The 17,016-nt window shown below is 43.4% G+C and overlaps 1 protein-coding gene and 1 pseudogene across 1 annotated transcript in view; both read right to left on the bottom strand.

Annotated features, from left to right (window-relative positions):
- LOC147667567 (uncharacterized) overlaps positions 1-17,016 on the bottom strand; it is a 222,049-nt gene that overhangs the window by 69,604 nt on the left and 135,429 nt on the right. Inside the window, 1 exon segment of the mRNA XM_086948814.1 lies at positions 13,027-13,307. Within this exon segment, the coding sequence (XP_086804940.1) occupies positions 13,027-13,307 (281 nt within the window).
- LOC147667568 (uncharacterized) overlaps positions 14,693-17,016 on the bottom strand; it is a 94,552-nt pseudogene continuing 92,228 nt past the window's right edge.

The raw sequence follows: 17,016 nt of genomic DNA, 5'->3' as shown, positions 1-17,016 counted from the left end.
TTTTGTTTTGGATTTTATAGTGCATTTTCCCACATGACACATGGGTATTGCAGGGCTGTCACTGGTTATCGTTATTTATTTATGCAATTTATATAGCGCACAAATACCCTAAGGTGTCTCGGCGCTGTTCAGATCATGTGCAGAAAGGGATCAAGTTCTTACTGATTAAAAAGCCATGTTTTTAATTGTCTCCGGAACGTCATCAAGGAAGGACAAGACTTTATATGGAGTTAATTTTGGTATTGCACTTTTGGGCATCGCAACATTTTTGGCGTTTGTGTTTTGCATTTTTCGATAGTCGTGTTGGATTGTGCGCAGTCATTTGTTGCGTTATCATGCTACTATCACATGGTGCCGCTGGGTTGGGAATTGGACGTAAAGACAGTGTTATTTTCTCGTGATAGACTGCGATATGCACACTTGCGTTAAGTTACGTTTAAGATGGTTATCACACGTTCTTGGGAATATGCCCCACAATCGTGCAAACGTTGGGGAATACTTTCACGCAAAGTGGCCCAGAGCCCCTTTCTCGTGCAACAGACTCTTCCACCTCAGAGCCTGAATCAGGCCAACCAGTTGCTAGTTTCAAAACTAGCACTTGCCTGGCACTTCGCCACTCGACTTAAATTCCAAATTGTATGGTCACTGGACTTTATTGCATTTTTGAAAACCTTGTGAACCTTAAACGGAAGACTGAATTTGGATCTGCCTTCGCCTTTCCTGAGAGACTTAATGTTGACCCAGTAACCCACAGCGACCACTGTTCTCTTCACAGCCCTCCTTTTATCATACAAGATCTTTCTTTTTTTCATCAACTCTCTCTCTCTCTCTCTCTCTTCCCAGCCCTTCATACTGCCTACCTTTTCATCCACTAAGGTTCTTTTGGTTGTTACCCACAACGGAGAGACCTCCATGTTGGGCACCTTCCCTTTAAATAAACAAAAGGGAGTTTCACCAGTGGACGAATAAGAAGTGAACCTATACTCGCTGACCTTCTTCCTCATGGCCAACTCCCAACTTTCACCACAGGTAACAGCTTGTTGCAGAGACTCTTTAAGAACCTTGACAACCCTTTCCACCACACCATTGCTTTGTGGATGGTACAGGGATGTGTTCTTATGCTAGATCCCCCTGGAACTCAGAAACTCTTCCATGACTGAGGACGTGAACTGAACAAAATTGTCTGACAAGAGTTTTAACGGGGAAACCCTCACGTTCAAATAACTCTTCTTCCACTCACTCTCAGAAATCAACCCTTCACTAAATCAGACACACATTAATTCCTTCATCCAGTTCTTCACCTCCAAACCACTCATCATCTGTTCCTCACAGCCCTTGGACCAAACAAAGGTGCTTTCCTTCTGGAGGAGAGACCTCAAACAAGAGGTTTTCCCTGCAAAGTTCAGAACGAGCTTGTGATAAAATTCAGCCATGCCCAGAAACTTTACAAACTCTTCTTTGTTCAAAGGGGTGCACAAATTACAAAGGGTGTTTACCAATGATGCTTTGGATTTGATGCCTGAAGCGGACACAAAATGCCCTCAGGTATTTCTTTGACATCAAATTTGCACTTGTCAGCCCTAAGGGAGAGGTCAGCATCGCGCAACTTCTTCAATTACCAGGGATGACTCTCCCTTTGAAGTCAATCGTGCCCCTGAAATAACCCAGCAACTCAATAGTCACCTATTGGTCTAATGTCTGGCTTCAACAGGGTGACTTCGCCCAGCAAATTACGCTCACAAAATGTTTCTGGGACTAGAGTTATCTTGGCCCCAGAGTCGAAGAGCATGCTCATTGGAGCATCATTGATCAAAACTCGCTCCTGAGGCCCTTCACTAGCATTCCCTATGACTGGGAGAATATTGATTCCTTCAAAATCTACTTCATAAAGACTTTTTTATACTCGTTGCCCGTTCTGCAGCTCTTTGAGACGTGACCTTTTCTCTCACAAGTTTTGCACATGGCCTTCCAGCCTGGGCCATTAAACATAATGGGGTAACTCAGTAACCCTCAGAACCTGGGTAGTTAAGCTAAAGAAAAATAATGGTTCTGTCGGAAAACAAAATTACATTGAAAATATACTGTATATACAATTTAAGAAACTAAGAAGAAATCGTGAAAAACAAACACCTGACCACAAAAGAAGGTGTAGGCAAATTATTGTATTTTGACCTTCTTCACTGTTTGAATCAATTAAAGCTGTCCAGAACATAAAATAAATAAACAAACTGTACACTTAAGAAGTGAGTCGTGACTGGGTGCTCAACAGAAGATTAGACAGAAAACATAACCATGGACACACACACACATATATATATATATACATATATATACTACCTACTGGCGGTCGCCAGTAGGTAGTTATAGTTGGGATCTACTTTCCATAGGAAATTTGCAACATTCTATTGGGAATAACTTTGGCGCCGGTGGACGAATCTTCGCGAATTTCTCCAAGAAAATGGCCCGCTCTGCTCCGTCCCTGAAAGTTTGGGGGGGATTCGTCAAGAGGGGGCTGAGATAAAAGCGGGGTCCCAAAACGTGTTTTCCCCATGTTAATTTCCATAGGGCGGTCGACTTCACTTTTAGCCCGAACGGCTGAATGGATTTCCACCAAACTTGGCAAAATTGTAGGGACTGGTAGCCCGATGTGCCTTTGCTATTTCTCAAGATATGTGCTCCAGTGGATTTTGAGTAATTTAAGTTCTAAAAAATATATATATCTATGGCAGCGCCCCGGTACGCGCATCGGGGTGCGCCCCGGGCGCGACCCGCGACTTGCGCACGGAAAGCTGATTAGCTCTCGGGTGTCTGTAAACATTCGAAACAGTCCGGAGCGGCCGCCATCTTGTGTCTCGGTAGGATCGAGACACAAGAGGTGGCCAAAACAAAAGGGGAAATGACCATGACCCCCTAGGTTTGATGTGGGGGCTCTAAAAGGGCCCGTGGGTCAAAAAAAAAAATAGTTTTGCGCGGGGGGAGCGCCTGGTACGCGCACCGGGGTGGCGGCCCGGGGAGCGTACCATGAGGAAAAAAGAATGACAGAGTTTTTTTTAAAATGAAGCCTTTTTTATAAATTGGAGGTAGTTCTAAAAAGAACTGTTTTTTTCTTGTTTTTGTTGTTTTATATTTTTTTAATGTTTTTTGAACATTTTGTACTTTTTTTAGCTTTTCAAAACAGTTTTATATTTTTTTGTATTTTTTTGGGGGGAGAAACAAAAAAAGGGAATTGAAACTGGCTCAACTGGAGCAAAAAACAAAAAACGCAAAAAATTACTTCTTTTTGGGGCACTTATGATTGTCACCTGCAAGGACGATGAGCTTTACGCTCTTTTCACCATCGGCGATAAGCTTGCCACATTCAGTACAAGTGATTTTAAAATCAGCAAATCGTTGTTGAATACAAGGCATCATCTCTGATGTTTCTGGTCCCGATGAAGTGGGTTCGTTTCTTTGGGAGGTGGTCCTTGAAGACTTGGGGAGGTTACTGGCCAGTTCCCTGAGCTCTGCACGAGAATAGTTTTTAGGGTGCTTCCGGATCATATGGCGAATCATGGTATTGTTACCAAAGGAATACTTTTTGTTTGGGTTGCCCCTTGAGAGTTGTTCCTTACAGATAAGGCAAGTCACCTTTGCCGCATTCACTTTCTTTTTCCCTCTGGGAGTGAAAAAAACTCCCATACAATGTGTGACTTGGGCTTGTATGGGGTATTTTGTTCAGGCAGCCATCTTCTCCCATCCTCCTCTTCCTCTTCCTCCTCCTCTTCTTCTTCTTTACCACCAATGTACTGTTGTGGTGGTCCTCTTGGTGTTTGTGGTGGTGCAGATGCTCCAGCTGTTGCATCATCAGTTGCCATTAGAAAGTACAAAATAGTTCTCTCTCTATTACTGAAACAGGTCTTCCTCAGTCAAAGGACAAAGTCAGAATAAGGAAAAAAGGTGGGGTCTTTCATCATTTGGAAAAAAAAAAGGCCTGAACGAATGAGAAGTGTTATTTTCAGGTCACAAGAGCAGGGATTTCATCATTATGAAAGTAAAAGTGTTCTGCACCAATTAAAAGTGTTATTTTCAGGTCACATGACCGACGCACTCACGCGACGCGCCCACAGGCGCGCCCGCGGGCGCGCCCCGGGTCGCATCGCGTAAGCGCGTCGGAAGTTTACGTTGCGCGATCGTATTCGCTCGAGTGCTTCCGGGTGCGCTTACGCCGTGCGTATCACGCGGACGCGGCTACGCGATACGCCACGATCATGTTTTCGTTCGCGACATTGGCGCTAACGGGACGCTTCCCGGAGCGCGCCCTGGGGCGCTTCAAACGACTACGCTCTCCGGGGCGCGCCCCGGGAGCGCTCCAGGGTCAAAAAATTAAAAAATGTTTAAAATACAAATAAAATATAGGATTCATTGATTTTCCAAAATATTACATTCCATAGCTATAGACATTTGCTATTAACCACATTTTGAACTTCAAAGAAAAAAACATAGGTTTTGAGCCTTATATATAGTTAGGAATTAGCATTTAAAAACCCTATGAAATTCACTGAAAAAACCATAGGTTTCACACAAGTTATAGTTAGGAATTAGCATATAAAAAACCTATTAAATTCACTGAAAAAACCATAGGTTTCACACCAGTTATAGTTAGCTGCAAATTTTACTGACATAAAACCATTGAAATTCCACGTTATAGTTAGTTGGACTCACTATAACTTGCGCGTGTAATGCACTGCTGATGACGTCACATATTACATCACTCATGACATGGTCAGTGACATCACTCATGACATCACTGATGACACCATCTTTGTGACAGAGTGACAGACATCCTTTCAGTGTAATGTAACCCTTGAAACACATATTCAAAAATAGAAATTAACATTTTCAAAAAAATGGAGATATCCATACCAGTTACAACAACCAATTCAGTAATAGCACCATCTATATACACATCCACTCATTCACCAACAGTTCTATATAGTCACTCATACATATACTCACTCATCATATGTAGTGATACACCTATACATCCGTTAACACACCGACAGTCATCCAAAAGTTACTCACACACATACTCACACATGCAAATAAACTATTGAACATCCATTTATTTGCATATACAACTATACACACACTACCACCTTACTTCTAAGGAAACTTACACATACTTACTCTCTTAAACAATCACTTATAGAAACACATACTTATTTAAACAGGAACTCTTACAATCTCACATATACTCACTTATAAACATCAATACTCACATATACTAGATTAAAACATATGTCGTTACTGATAAAGACACTAGTGAGACAGTCATTCACTCACTAACACACACATATACACACTCATCCACCCATATAGTCCTGCACATATGCTGTCTTCAAAACACATACAAACAGTGAGTCAGTCATTGATGCATCTATGTGCTAAGTAATACCCCCACCAAACCATACAGACACTCATACTGATACTAAAAAACATTTAATAACTCATATACACACACATGTAGCTACTCACCAACCCATGTGGCCAATTATACACAAAGTGAAACACTGATACATATTTTTAAATATTTAAACATTACTCGCTAATATATGTATTCACTAACATACACTTAATAAGCCAGTTAACCAATCAATTTAAAAAAAAACATTAATTAAAACATTTATTTAAACATTTATTCTTCCATCCACCTTTACATATACATATATAAAAAATATTTCTTTTTCAAAAGATACACATTCACTGGATGGTGTCATCAGTGATGTCATGAGTGATGTAATATGTGACGTCATCAGCAGTGCATTACACGCGCAAGTTATAGTGAGTCCAACTAACTATAACGTGGAATTTCAATGGTTTTATGTCAGTAAAATTTGCAGCTAACTATAACTGGTGTGAAACCTATGTTTTTTTCAGTGAAATATATATATATATATATATATATATATATATATATATATATATATATATATATATTGTTTAAGCAAACGCCCTTCAGCTTACAGAGGGCACACCATGCTGTTCTTGCCCTTCCGGTTTTGTGTGCCTCGCGCTGCTTGCTTCTCAGATCTCCAATGTTTCTGCCATTATCCCGACGCGTTTCGAGGCCAACTCCGCCTCTTAATCATGGGCTGCTGCATGTACAACACTGAGACCTCGCCGTTTCTTTTTCCCTTGTTTTTATTCATTGTGGAAAAAACACCGCCCCCAATGGGCGTGACTCACAGGTGATGCCTGGACGGCATGCTGGTTCTTGTGGTCCATGAAGCAGCGAGTCAGTGATTCCCTTGAGTAGGTTCAGTGTTAACATGTCCATTTCAAGCAAAATTATATTCCTTAAGTAGGACGGATTTTCTGATGTGCAAGCGGCAATTAAATGAGAACAGCATGCCTTTACCAGAGAGAAATGGTTTCCCCCCCAAGGCTTTCCACAAACAGCTTCAGCAGCTTTCAGGAAATGGAGCTCCTCTGCCACGGCCAGGACTGCCGCGAATTAATTGTTTAAGCAAACGCCCTTGAGCTTACAGAGGGCACACCATGCTGCAGCGCGAGGCACACAAAACCGGAAGGGCAAGAACAGCATGGTGTGCCCTCTGTAAGCTCAAGGGCGTTTGCTTAAACAATATATATATATATATATATATATATATATATATATATATATATATATATACACACACACACACACACACACAATATTTACATCACGTGTGGCCACTATTAATTACACTTGTTTCAAAACGGATCAATTATTTCTTTCGTTCGTTGAAACTTTGTGTGGACAGATACATAGACAGAACGTCGACGTTTCGACCGTAAAATGTGGTGCGCTGATTTGTCTGTATCTAAAAAACGGGTCTTCCTCAGGACTGCAAAAGCTGGACAGCCTATAAGTGTAAAATAGGCATGGTCAGGGTCTGATGTGTGTCAGGTTATTAAAAAATTGAAAATACGTTCACTTGCAGTGCCAAAACAGCTTACCTTAGAAAGTAGGATGTATTTGAGAGGTGGCTTTAACTGTAGCACGGACGATGTCAGCTGACAAGCTCCGCCTTTTGGGTTGGTCAATGTCCTACGAAAAGGATTAAGCACGAGAAGCTATTAGGGCTTCTCACCTACGCGGTAAGTCATAAAGTGTGGGTAATGAGGTAAGGGCTATGCATACCTTCTTTGGATTTAATTGGTCTTTAACACCAGCCGGTGTGAAGATCCTAGTATTTCTGTGCCGCTATGGCGATCATCTGAAAGCATAGAGTGTAATTCTCAGTCTTTTGCACTAATGAAATATTGAGCATTTTAAGTGTGACTAAATGATCTTAAAAGATGAATTTGAACAAGGCGGATGCTTACTAACGGTGTCACGGTCTGTCCTGAAAGTTATCTACATCTGATGAAACCTAGTGCCATGTAGTGCTTAAGGACGTGCATATCTATTACATGCAATGTAACCAAGGAGCGCGCCTTCAAAATGGATGAACGAGTTCAGGCATGCACAAAGGACTGTAACTGTAATGAGCTTTCACCTCAGTAGCTTCTCTGGCTCTTAGCGCCGTGATATCCCTCGGGATGATTGATGCACTCTATAAAAACCGCAAAATAAAAATAATCACAGCAGATTATCGGTGGATTAAAAAGAACGTGTGTTGTAATTATTAAGACAGCTTAACGGTGTATACATCACTGACTGCAACTTAAAAGCAGATCGTTATTGAAAGGCATGCGTTTTGCAAGACGTTAAAGATACCAGCTCAGAAAGGTGGCCGGGTGTAATCATACAATCTCATGGTACCTGCATGTGCCAAACTTTCATCTATATAAAATTAATTTAAGAACGCCACCATCGGTAAGGAATTAATACAGGATGCAAGGCTGCCGGTGTGTGCCTCCTCAGGAACTAATGTCCCAAATTATCCGACTACAGAATTGCGAGCCTCAGGTAATGTTTACATTACGTGCAGAACTCAATAGATATAAACACAGATAACAGAAAGCCGCCCAACATCTAATAGTGTGTGTCCCGGTGGTTTATTCTTCGTGAGGAATTCTTGAAGTAAAGCCCCAGCTAAAGTCGAGCACGGTTTTTAAAAAACGCATGGCGTATCCTACTAGTATTGAACTATTCTCCGGCTTCTACGGTGGATTTATCTAAAGGAATCGGGCTAAAACGCGGAAAAAACATACTTTGTGTTCAAGCGCGGGACGTCTTATTCGTGCTCCGATGCTCGTCTGAATGACAGCTCGGGCCCGCGAGAGACTCCTATTTGTCATGCGCGCCTGGGTGCGTATGTGCCATCTATCCTGACTTGCTGACTCACTACTGCTAGGAGGAAGGGGTCCCAGTGTGAGCATAGAACGATATACACAAATCACATGGCGATGAGAGGTATTGGTGACAGTAAAATCAGTCAATTGGCAGAACTATATTGACAATGTTATACAAAACCAAAATGGCCAAATATTCGGCAATTAAATCAAGGCGGCATACTTCACAAAATACAATCAATGTTATAATGGTGGCGTGAAGTTGACGCAAGGAAGCTGGTTGTCGACGTTTCGACCCTCTAATCAACGCAGGGATTAGTGGTGCCCTTGCTGTGGGGTCTTCTTAAGGACCGAGGAGGTGGGGGCAGGCAACCTAATTAGAATGTGTAAAGGAAAGTAATATAAATTAAGGGGTATGTCCCTAATTAAGATCAATATAGATACACAATGGTCAAGTGAAAAATTATCGCTTACTCTATTTATTAATTGCTCCACTCGCCTGGACATATGTGCCACGATACAACATTGTTAGTGCAGCACATTACAAGAAAGAATGTACACCCTAATGGCGTACTAATGATATCGACCTGAGCGCTAGGGTCAGAACACTGGCAAGAGGGGTGGGGGGTTCATCCTCCTAACCAAGACAGTTAATGGAAAATCATTCAAGGGTACGTGAATTATTAAAGTTGCAAATGGGCTGACGGTGTCATCTAGAAAGGTTCTTTCATGTAGGGCGTGTCTACAATGAAACACACAAATTAAGGAATACACGAGTCGAATGTAATGTGTTGGTCATATCACCAATTCCTGAAATAGGCTTACCTATTAGGTGTATTTTCAAAAATGGTAGTTGAATATAAAGGGATTGGTCGAAGTGCCGCGCCTGAAAATAAACGGGCGAACTAATTAATGGGGGATATTACTATTGGGAAACAAAAAATGATATACAAACAGGCCAGCTAATCGTAATTGCATATTGTTTCAATATTCTTCTTAAGGGCTTACCGTCGGTTGGACGGTACCAAAGCGTGTCAGTCTTTGAACCGCGGGTAATGGAACTCAGGCGCGGCACTTCGACCAATCCCTTTCAAATAAAGGTGTCCACATAGTCTTTCACATTTTGTGCCCGTTTGAAAGAAAACATGGGCACTTCCGGTATTTCAATTTCAGGTCCCCCCAAATTCCAATACTATTTGATTATTTTGTTTATCTTGTGGCTCCTTGTGTTAAAGGTGGTAACACAGATTAACTGGTCCACTTCCTGATTTCTCTGTGTAACTTCTAGTAAGATCTCTCGGGTCTATACCAGGCTCTCTTCCTGGATAGGTTCAGTAGACCTTTAGGGTATCCTCTTTCTTTTAGCTTGAAAATGAGGATATCACTTTCCTTAAAATAATCTTTTCTTCTGGTGCAATTCCTGCACACTCTCAAGAATTAGCCATACGGCAGGTTGTCTTTCAGATTCCTAGGATGGTGTGAGTTATATTGTAGGAGCGTGTTTCTGTCCGTCGATTTTTTAAATAGATTCATCACAATTTTTCCTTCCTCCGCTTCCAAGAGTAGGTCTAAGAATGGGAGCGACTCATTGTTGTATGCCATCGTAAACTGGAGATCAGGAGACTGTGAATTTAACCACGTAAAGAATAACTGGAGTCTTTCTGCTGTTCCGGTCCAAATCATGACAATATCGTCAATATAACGATTCCAGGAGGTTATGTTGCCTTTGTGTGGGTTGTGATCTGGATATATGTGTTTGTCTTCAAACTTGTCCATGAACAGGTTCGCTAGACTAGGGGCAAATCCAGCCCCCATGGCGGAGGATTTAGTAGAGATCTTTTGTCAGGTTCGAGAACTGGTTCCAGAAAAGATGACACCACATAGTCTTTCACATTTTTTGCCCGTTTGAAAGAGAACATGGGCACTTCCGGTATTTCAATTTCAGGTCCCACCAAATTCCAATACTTTTTGATTATTTTGTTTATCTTGTGGCTCCTTGTGTTAAAGGTGGTAACACAGATTAACTGGTCCACTTCCTGATTTCTCTGTGTAACTTCTAGTAAGATCCCTCAGGTCTATACCAGGCTCTCTTCCTGGATAGGTTCAGTAGTGTTGGACCCGGCCTCGTGGCGTAGTCCCACTCCTCCCGCATGGCGGGCCCCGGACTACCTCGAACCCTGTTCCCTGGCCGAGAGCAGCACCTTCCACCCGACACGAGAACCGCCCCTCCGGGCAGCCACCAGCTCTCCCCCGATGGAACTCGGCCCACCCTCCTCAACACCCTCGGCTGGTCCGAACCCTATCCTGGACCACCATCTCAAACCCAGACTCCATCTGGGGCCCTCCACGACCAGGCCTCGTGGCCTCGGCCCGACCCCAGCCGCAGACCCAGCAAAGCCCCGACATCGAGGCACCACGATCCGACCAGGGGGTAAAGAAGCCACTTGACGGATCAATGGGGGAAAGAGTTTCGATGGTCCTCCAACCGTCCCCTGACGCCTGGTTTCGATCGCCCCCCAGCCTCCCTGGGCGCTGGCTCCACCCCCTTTTGCTGGGTGTCTGGACACACACATCCCGCCCCCTCCGACCTCCAGGTGAGAGGGTCCGGACATCAAAGGACGCCAGACCTATAACTGGGGCAGCTCCGGAGCAGGTCGGCAGTTGTATCCTGGAGTCGAGAGACACCGAGACGAACTCATCCGCGTGGAACCCGTAACCACTTTGGAGTCCTGCTGGCGCTGCCGCGGCCCATCTTCATGAAACCATCTCTGGTGCCCTGCTGGCGCTGCCGCGGCCCATCTTCGTGAAACCATCTCTGGAGCCCTGCTGGCGCTGCCGCGGCCCATCTTCGTGAAACCATCTCTGGAGCCCTGCTGGCGCTGCCGCGGCCCATCTTCGTGACAACATCTCTGGAGCCCTGCTGGCGCTGCCGCGGCCCCTCTTCGTGAAACCATCTTTGGAGCCCTGCTGGCGCTGCCGCGGCCCATCTTCGTGAAACCATCTCTGGAGCCCTGCTGGCGCTGCCGCGGCCCATACCGAAGGACCCCCCAGCTCGAGGATTGAGAGCTGAGCGCAGGGTATCCCTGTACCAGGCTGGTACCAAGACTGTCCCGCTACCCCCTTCCCTCAGAGAATAAACCTGAAAGGATCCCTGGATCCAGTTACACCTGTATCGTTACGATAACCTGCCCTAAAGTATTGATAAAAATGTTGAGAACCTATCTTTGTGTTGTGTCCATCTGTAGGGGGGTGATTGCTCGTCTGTACGATCCTAGGAGAGGAACCTCGCCAGGAGGCCTCTCGACTTCGCTCGGCTAGCCTTAAGATCCCCTTTCCAACAAGTAGACCTTTAGGGTATCCTCTTTCTTTTAGCTTAGAAATGAGGATATCACTTTCCTTAAAATAATCTTTTCTTCTGGTGCAATTCCTGCACACTCTCAAGAATTAGCCATACGGCAGGTTGTCTTTCAGATTTCTAGGATGGTGTGAGTTATATTGTAGGAGCGTGTTTCTGTCCGTCGATTTTTTAAATAGATTCATCACAATTTTTCCTTCCTCCGCTTCCAAGAGTAGGTCTAAGAATGGGAGCGGCTCATTGTTGTATGCCATCGTAAACTGGAGATCAGGAGACTGTGCATTTAACCAGGTAAAGAATAACTGGAGTCTTTCTGCTGTTCCGGTCCAAATCATGACAATATCGTTAATATAACGATTCCAGGAGGTTATGTTGCCTTTGTGTGGGTTGTGATCTGGATATATGTGTTTGTCTTCAAACTTGTCCATGAACAGGTTCGCTAGACTAGGGGCAAATCCAGCCCCCATGGCGACTCCTTTAGATTGGTAATAGAATTTGCTCTGAAAGATGAAGTAATTTTTTGTCATGGCTATGGTAACTAATTGTATAAGGAACTCAGTGGGGACCCACTGGGGCGATGGGCGAGTTTCTAGAACCCTTCTGATGATATCGGTGGTTCTTCCTGGGGAATGCTCGTATACAACGAGCATACGTCAAGTGTGACAAAGAATTGTGTCTGTTTGTTGAATGGCTGATCTTCTAGAATCCGAATGGTATGCATAGTATCCCGCAAATATGATCTGGTTTCCCATACAAAGGGCTGGAGGAAACTGTGCAGGTACTGATTGACTGGTTCTAATACTGAACCACACCCCAAGACAATTGGTCTTCCCGGAGGCTTTTCAAGATTTTTGTGCACTTTGGGGATTGTGTAAATCATCGGGATCCTCGGATTCTCATTATTCAAAAATGTTGATTCAGGTTCTGAAAGGTATCCCTTCTCCAAGCCTTGTCTGGAGAGTTCTTTAATCAATTGCAAAATCTCTTTTGTTGGGTCTCGTGGTGTGGGAGTGCAGCTATCTTGACATTCCAATTGGCGTGTGATCTCAATTATGAAATCCTCCGTATTCTGGATCACTTCTGCTCCCCCTTTGTCTGCACTTTTTAGTACAATAGATTTGTTTTCCTGTGTGGGATCACAAATTGACAAAAGCCCTTTTCACTTTCAGTGCCCTTCTATGTTTTCCCCCTGTGTGTTCCCTGATAAATTTGTTGCTCTAATTGTCGACTAAAGCTCTTCCCACATTCATTGCACTTGAGTGGCTTTCCCCCTGTGTGTGTTTGTTGATGTTTTCGTAGGGTTGATAACAGACTAAAGCACTTTAAACATTCACAGCAGTAATATAGTTTTCCCCTGTGTGTATTCGCTGATGTGTTTGTAGTTCTGATAATTGACTAAAGCTCTTCCCACATTGATTGCACTTGAATTGTTTTTCCCCCGTGTGTGTTCGCTGATGACTTTGAAGGCTTGAATACTGACTAAAGCACTTTGCACATTCACTGCACTTGAATGGTTTTTTCCCTGTGTGTGTTCGCTGGTGATACCTTAATGCTGTAGAGAAGCGAAAACTACTGTCACATTCACTACAATGATAAGGTTTTTCCCCGGTGTGAGTTCGCTGATGACGTTTTAGGTCTGATAACCGACTGAAGCTCTTCCCACAATCATTGCACTTGAATGGTTTTTCCCGTGTGTATTCGCTGATTTTTTGGGAGGTTTGATAACAGACTAAAGCCCTTTGCACATTCACTGTACTTGAATGGTTTTTCCCTTGTGTGTATTCGCTGTTGTTTTTGCAATTGTCACCCCGAGCGGGATGGGTATTCTCAGACGTGAGTCCCATGCTCTCCACACCACTGGAGTCAAGCTATCCTGGCTGAAGACGGCTGATAGCCAGAAACCAGTCCTAGGATGCTTGATTCCGGTCCAGGAAAGACATGGCTTGGCAGATTGGGCTGGACTGTTCCCATGAGGCACAGGGTCGAGGCTGATTTGTATATGGCCATGTCTGAACTAGGGTGGTGTGGAGTGCAAAAAAACTAAGGATTTAGGCCCAGATCTCTGTACTGGGGTGAATGTATGACATTGTTCTGCATTCTGTCCATCAACTGTTGTTTTTGCAATTGTCACACCTCACCTCCTCTGCACCCCCCTGGACAGGCCTCAACTCCTCTGCACACCATAGACAGGCCTGACCTCCCCTGCACCCCTTGGACAGGCTTCCCCTCCTCTACTCCCCCTGCACACACCTCATCTCTTCTGCACCCCCATGGACAGGCCTCAATTCCTCTGCACCCCTTGGACAGGCCTCACCTCCTCTGCACCCGCTTGGACAGGCCTCACTGCCTCCGCACCCTTGGAGAGGCCTCACCTCCACTGCACCCCCAGCCCAGGACAGGCCTCACCTCCTCTGTACCCCCTTGGACAGGACTCACCTCCTCTACACCCCTTTGGGCAGGCCTCACCTCCTCTGCACCCCCTAGACAGGCCTCACCTCGTCTGCACCCCTCCTGGATAGGCTGTACCGCCACTGCACCCCCGGCCCTGGACAGGCCTCAACTCCTCTGCACCCCCTGAACAGGTCTCACCTCGGCACAGTACAGGTCTAACCTCTTCTGCACCCCCTGGACAGGTGTCAGGGTTCAGGAAAAAGGAATCAAAGCTCTTCTTTGTTCCGCAGTATCTGCCATTGAACCGGCATTGCAAAGAACATCCGCTCGCAAAATGTCGCAAGTGATTATTGCGCAGAACGGGCATTCTCCCCTGTACTACCAACGGGGAGGACCGCGGTGCAAGTTCCGGTCTAGTCCTGTGCTTCTGGACACGGGCGCGAGGTCTAGACCAGCTGTGAAGTGCGCCGGTTGATTTTAGAACCGAGGTACTTTACCAACTGTTTTTCAGAGATTAGTCACGTTCTTTCTGTAGTCTAGTTTGATAGAAATAGTGCAGTTTTGTGCCGGGCTTAGGCGCAGGTTAGAGCTCTTCGGTGCGTCTGTAAGTTAGTTTGGTAACTCAGAACTAGAGTGAAATACCAATTTAAAGTAAATAGGAAAAAAGAAATATAAAGAGAAGAATTAATACTTACCCTTTGAATACTTCAGTTCCTGATTTCTTCGTTGCTTGGTTGACGCCGGAGGCTCCAGAACGTTCCTAAGGGAGAAGTAAGAAGAATTCAGATAAGAAAGTAAGGCAGAGAGTGAATGAACGAATGAGTGAAAAAGAATAAATTAACTCACAGAGTTAAAGGGTGCTAAAATGTTGTTTATAATGCAGGTTACCAAGGAATAAAGTACTTATATTAAAGAATAGAAGAGGAGCAAATGCCATAGGCACTCTGGGTAAGGAAATATATATATATATTTATTTAATGCGATTTTATATAGCGCAAACATTACCCGAAGGTGTCAGAGCGCTTTACATAAGAACCACTAGGACTTGGAATTACATCAGTTACATAAAAGATACACACAGAAAAAAATTGCAAATGTACAAGATGTAGAGTCACACACAGAAGAGATAAACACAGAAAAAGCTGCAAACGTACAAGTTGCAAGTCACTCAAGGAAGAGATACAAATGGATATACTCTAAGAGTCGCATAGGAATGGTAGAGAGTACAAAGGTCTACTGCATATACTAGTGATTAGAGTTCTCTATATACATAGGGAAGGGATACAAATGGATATACTCTAAGAGTCACATAGGAATGGTAGAGAGTACAAAGGTCTACTGCATATACTAGTGATTAGAGTTCTCTATATACATAGGGAAGGGATACAAATGGATATACTCTAAGAGTCACATAGGAATGGTAGAGACTACAAAGGTCTACTGCACATACTAGTGACTAGAGTTATCTCTATATACATAGGGAAGGGATACGAATGGATATACTCCAAGAGTCACATAGGAATGGTAGAGAGTACAAAGGTCTACTGCATATACTAGTGATTAGAGTTCTCTATATACATAGGGAAGGGATACAAATGGATATACTCTAAGAGTCACATAGGAATGGTAGAGAGTACAAAGGTCTACTGCATATACTAGTGATTAGAGTTATCTCCATATACATAGGGAAGGGATACAAATGGATATACTCTAAGAGTCACATAGGAATGGTAGAGAGTACAAAGGTCTACTGCATATACTAGTGATTAGAGTTCTCTATATACATAGGGAAGGGATAAGAATGGATATACTCTAAGAGTCGCATAGGAATGGTAGAGAGTACAAAGGTCTACTGCATATACTAGTGATTAGAGTTCTCTATATACATAGGGAAGGGATACAAATGGATATACTCTAAGAGTCACATAGGAATGGTAGAGAGTAGAAAGGTCGACAGCATATACTAGTGATTAGAGTTCTCTATATACATAGGGAAGGGATAAGAATGGATATACTCTAAGAGTCGCATAGGAATGGTAGAGAGTACAAAGGTCTACTGCATATACTAGTGATTAGAGTTCTCTATATACATAGGGAAGGGATACAAATGGATATACTCTAAGAGTCACATAGGAATGGTAGAGAGTACAAAGGTCTACTGCATATACTAGTGATTAGAGTTCTCTATATACATAGGGAAGGGATAAGAATGGATATACTCTAAGAGTCGCATAGGAATGGTAGAGAGTACAAAGGTCTACTGCATATACTAGTGATTAGAGTTCTCTATATACATAGGGAAGGGATACAAATGGATATACTCTAAGAGTCACATAGGAATGGTAGAGAGTAGAAAGGTCGACAGCATATACTAGTGATTAGAGTTCTCTATATACATAGGGAAGGGATAAGAATGGATATACTCTAAGAGTCGCATAGGAATGGTAGAGAGTACAAAGGTCTACTGCATATACTAGTGATTAGAGTTCTCTATATACATAGGGAAGGGATACAAATGGATATACTCTAAGAGTCACATAGGAATGGTAGAGAGTACAAAGGTCTACTGCATATACTAGTGATTAGAGTTCTCTATATACATAGGGAAGGGATACAAATGGATATACTCTAAGAGTCACATAGGAATGGTAGAGAGTACAAAGGTCTACTGCATATACTAGTGATTAGAGTTCTCTATATACATAGGGAAGGGATACAAATGGATATACTCTAAGAGTCACATAGGAATGGTAGAGAGTACAAAGGTCTACTGCATATACTAGTGATTAGAGTTCTCTATATACATAGGGAAGGGATACAAATGGATATACTCTAAGAGTCACATAGGAATGGTAGAGAGTACAAAGGTCTACTGCATATACTAGTGATTAGAGTTCTCTATATACATAGGGAAGGGATACAAATGGATACACTCTAAGAGTCACATAGGAATGGTAGAGAGTACAAAGGTCTACTGCATATACTAGTGATTAGAGTTCTCTATATAC

This window comes from Lissotriton vulgaris, unplaced genomic scaffold (genome assembly GCF_964263255.1).
Source record: "Lissotriton vulgaris unplaced genomic scaffold, aLisVul1.2 SCAFFOLD_1707, whole genome shotgun sequence".
NCBI lineage: Eukaryota > Metazoa > Chordata > Amphibia > Caudata > Salamandridae > Lissotriton > Lissotriton vulgaris.
This window is presented reverse-complemented; position numbering and strand designations above follow the sequence as displayed.